Consider the following 4,830-nt stretch of genomic DNA (forward strand, 5'->3'; position numbering starts at 1 on the left):
TTTTTTTTTTTTTATTTCAGTAATAACGTAAAGAAACCGGAACCATTTGAATGCATTTGATTTCTTCAACTGTCCAAAATAGCTTTTTAGTGAAAAACATAAAAAGACAGAATCAGAACAGTAAGTGAACCCTTGGTTCGTTATTCAAATAATAATTATATATATATATATTAAAAAATTCAATGATCAATAAATTGGAAAACCATTAAACCTTCACATATGACTGAAGAGACTTTTGTTTCATTTGCTGGTAGCAATCTATCTTTTAGTCACATGCAAAATTAAAATGTATTCAAATGTAATCAATACATGAAAATTGTTTACAAATGGAAACCAGATATGTTGCCAGTAACAAAATAAACCAAAATATTTTTGGCCCCCCAAAGATGTATGACTCACACATAATTTATCTTCCTAAGAATCTGTTCAGGCACCATTTATGCCTCATAGCAAAAATTTGTTTATAAAAAAATTAATATAAGAAGCATTACAACACTTTATAAATAATTTACAAAACATAATACAAAATTAGAAAACTGTAAAAAAAATCACTGCACATGAATGGTTTTAAGACTGTGGGATGAACATCATTTTTTCTTCCAAGCTGGCGATTTATATTTATTTTACATTTTCACTGTCCTAGTTATATCCTTCCAATATGTACTTTGGAACAGAAAAGAGCTTACATAACTGCTGCCAGCATATTTTTAAACATTTAGTATCTTTCATACACTGTTTAGTTAACTTTTCTTCTTGGGGGGATTTTTCTTCACAAAATTTAGAGCAGTCCCTGGGAGAACTGGAAATTCAGTTTTTAGGCAAAGAATGGCTGATGGTTTTGTTCCTAGGCTGTTGATGATGATGGGGTGGGGGGTGGGGAGTGCACGGTCTGGAGGGTGGTGGCCGAACAGGTAATCATGTATGTGGCATTAATGACTGGACAGTTAGCAGCGTACTGGAGACATGGGCAGGACTTCAGGCGTGTCCGCTTCCAAATAGGATCTGTTCTTCCCTGCTTCTCTGTTCGCTTCTGGGTGGTCTCCTGATCGTTATGTAAATTGAACTGTGGGCACAAGTTGAGGGCTGTTTGGTATAGATAACAGAGATATATCTGTGGATACAGGTATCTATGGATATCGAGGGAAAAGAAAAAACCCTGAGGGGCAGATGTTGCTGTGAGACTCTTTATTTCACGTGTTCAGATTGGATAAAGCGTCTATTTTGTCCCTCACAATTTGCCTGTGGTTACTGAGGTGTTTTCTCCCCCAGTAGATATTTATGTATCAACAGTTGGAAAAGAGTCAATAACAATTCTCACTCTCCTCCTCATAAAAGCAATACTGAAAATATCCTTAAACATACCCTGCTGAAGCTTAAAGCCTAAAATGCATTTGTTGGATGTGAGCCCAGCCCGGAGTACTGGACCCTCAGTGCTCTCCAATCCTGACCTTTGAGAGTGCTCACATTTAGAGGCAGTTTCTGGCACAGATGATGGCCTCTGAAGCCTTAAAACCCCACCAAGCATGCAGCAAATACCCCATTCTACAAGGCAAATCCCATTAATAAAATAGCGAGGGCCAGATTCAAAGCCTAGTGAAATCAATGGAAGTCCTTTTCTTTCACTAAGTTTTGGATATAGCCTTGAGTTCTTGAAAACTCTGTAAGATAGGTGTTATTTGAAGAGTCCACCACTTCAGGAACCTCCTTCAACATCCTGGGCAGACCAGCTAAAATCCGTTACAACCATCCTGAGGTCAGTGAATGTGATCAGGAGTATAGACCAGCAGAATTTTGCTCTACCACCTCTACAGTGAGCTGAACCAAATCCCCACTGTTATCTATTAGAAAGTCCTGATCAAGATGCAGCTTCTACCCTAATAGGGGGCTGAACCCCAAAGCCTGGAGCAGAACTCAGCAGAAGATGAAAATCGCAGGTGACCTCCATGGGTCATACCCCACTGAGAACCTGCAACACCCTTCTCTACCTCTGAGTCTCGGTACACTTATAGATCCAGTGACCACAGTATTTTAGAAGATGCTTGTCCAATCAAAAAGGAAGCCACAGAGGTAAGTTGCCTTTAAAGGAAAATCAATTCACCTGAAACATACTGCAGGTGACCCATCTTATTACTCCCAAAGGATATTCAATGGGTTTCCCTATATCCTGATCGCTCAGCCTGGCCAGTGGTCACAGCAAACACCTGCAGAAACACAGCCTCCTACTGAAGAGGTCAACAGGGCAAGCATCAATACCAGGATGGCGTAAAAAAAAAAAAAAAAAAGAAATACAAAAATAAAACTGTTCATCAGTGTTTTACCTCAGCACTCTACTTGTACCCAGTTATTGACCAACATTCAAATAAGAAGATAAGAGAGGAAATTGATTTCCATGTCAATGTTTGACTGTAAAATCTGTTTGGAAAACATTTTGTAATGAGCTTTTTGTCATGTGGTTTGCTTGTTTCCAACTTGAGATTATGTGGGGCACATCTGTTTATTTATTGTTAAAAAGTGATATTATTATTATTAATTATTATTATTACTATTATTATTATTATTATTTTTGTCCTATGTGCTATAATCTACAGAATGGTCACCAGGGTCACTTATGAAGCACTGCAAAGAGATCTGTTTTTCCATGCATGGAGCATGCAGCAGGAAAGATGGCAGTACAAAATGGACTGTATTGTGTTGCTAAAAAATACAAATAATTACAAAAGGAGTTGATGTGGTGGACTTGTGACCAAGAAACCAAACTGGATATTTAAAAGCTCCTTACTACTCTGACTTTGAAACCAAAGCTGATTTATCTGCACAGGTTGCTTAACATGAAAAAAAAATAAAAAATAAAAAAAACTGACAAAAACTGTACTTAATCTAGAGCAATATCTGTATGGTCAGTAAAGCTGCACTTTGTGTATTTCTTAACAGCTTCAGATCTGTCACTTTTAATTTGTACCATAAAAAATAAAGAATTGTTTGACATGAAAAATAAGCTCCTTTCATGTGTTTGTCTTAAATCTCATGCATTATTCACATGATCAGAGCTCATGTAATTTCACATCCATTCAATACAAAAATAGTTAAATGCTTGAAAGAAAGGAAGAAAGAAAATACATTTGCACTGTGGAGCATCCCTTTATCTGCAAAACTAAACCCTGTTTCTGTACCCAGAGTGGGCATGTACATTGGTGATGTCTTATTTTCTCTACAGATATGGCGAGTAGAGGATCTGCCTTGGGAGTACCGTGGAATCACTCAGGTGAGTGTGTATTATCCCCCAGGCCAAGTGGAGCAAAGCATAGATGGACATGAAGGCCAGAAATGGTGAATCTCCCAGTGCTTCCACAGCTCCTGTAACAAAGCCCCGGTAAGTGATGGAAGGGGAGTGTGGTAGCAAGATCGGGTCAGCCGTTCGAATTATTTCTCTTGCATTTTTTGCAGAGCTCATGAGGTTCATTCCTCATTTCTGTCTGTGATTACAACGTTAGGTAGCCAAAATGCCTGTTTTTCAGACCACTTGCACTGAGTCATATTGAGTTCTGTCTAAATACATGATTCTAAAAAATCATCACATTTTGAAAAATTAATTACTTGTATTATAAAGTTGTTTTGGCAAAATCAGCCTAGGAAAAAAGCTCTGACAATATTAGAACATTGTGTTTGAGACTTGGGAACAAAACTTTTGCAAAGCCTCTTTCCTTTGTTTTTGTAAAATACTGTCTTACATTTCCGGTACCACATGTTAAATAATCAAAAACAAAACCAAAATATTTATTTGCATAGAAAATACAGGGAGTACCTGGGATTATTTTTCTATCCCGAATTTTTCTAGATTGAAATTCCCCTTTTCCATACATTTTTTTACTGTGTTTTATGGGATACGTAAGAAAAATAGAGGAAAAAAGGAAACTTCCTTGTAGTCATGATGATCCAGGTGTCATAGGCAGGGCAAAGAAGATAGAGGTATGCCTGTTGTTAGACCAGCGAGTATATGTGGAAAAAGTAGATAAGCTTTTAAGTGCCCAAATCCTCCTTTGGTCTGAAACAAAAGCAGCTGAATCCAAATGTAAACAGAAGCTGAAAACAAAGAGAATGCTGGGGTACTGTGATGATTTCAATCGTGTCTTGCCTACACCGCCATTTCTTTGTATCACGGGCTAATCCATCATGTGTCTGCTTCACTTCAGAAGTAGTGACTACAGGTCTCCACGCACCACCTACACACAGGGAGCGCCTACGCCATTAATCCCCAAGAGGGATGCCTTGGGACCGAGTAGGCTTTACATCTACACACTGGTAAATACCTGCTCTGCAGCACACCTCTTGCGGTATGGATAAGGACAGCCCAGCACGCTACAGACCTACGGGGGTATCAGAATTACAGCAGCTCCTCTAGGCATCCTGCCTCCACACCCTGCTCTAGCAGCCATACTTCAAACCCACACAATCCATCTGCTTATATGATACAAGGATGGGTAAGAATGACCCTTTGTGCTTTCGTATCAGCTGCTACAATCTGAACATGTATGTTTTCATTCAGTAGTGATAAACAAGCAAACATTGGCTTGAGGCTTTTTCCCCCCTACTCTATTTAAAAATGCAAAACTTTCTCTTTGGATCATACTATAGGTATTTTAGATGCCTCACAGGCACATGACCCTGCCTAGCCATTACTTGAATAACCTGGATCTATATTGTCACAGGAAATGGTGACTTTGCAAATTGAATCAATTATGTTCCCATTGATCACTGAAAGCTCAAAATAGATCCTACCTTCAGGCTACTGAACGCTGACTGTAAGACTTCACACTGCTTAAAAATCAAATT

The 4,830-nt window shown here is 38.5% G+C and overlaps 1 protein-coding gene across 1 annotated transcript in view; it reads left to right on the plus strand.

The window, feature by feature from the left end:
* Positions 1-3,364, plus strand: part of POU6F2 (POU class 6 homeobox 2) — a 317,306-nt gene extending 313,942 nt beyond the window's left edge. The window contains exon 11 of the mRNA XM_026843964.1: positions 3,215-3,364. Coding sequence (XP_026699765.1) covers positions 3,215-3,315 — 101 coding nt within the window. The 3' untranslated portion in view covers positions 3,316-3,364. The remainder of the gene's footprint in view (positions 1-3,214) is intronic.
* Positions 3,365-4,830: the final 1,466 nt, after the last annotated feature.

Source organism: Athene cunicularia (assembly GCF_003259725.1).
Source record: "Athene cunicularia isolate RWA chromosome 2 unlocalized genomic scaffold, athCun1 chr2_part2, whole genome shotgun sequence".
NCBI classification, from domain to species: Eukaryota; Metazoa; Chordata; class Aves; order Strigiformes; family Strigidae; genus Athene; species Athene cunicularia.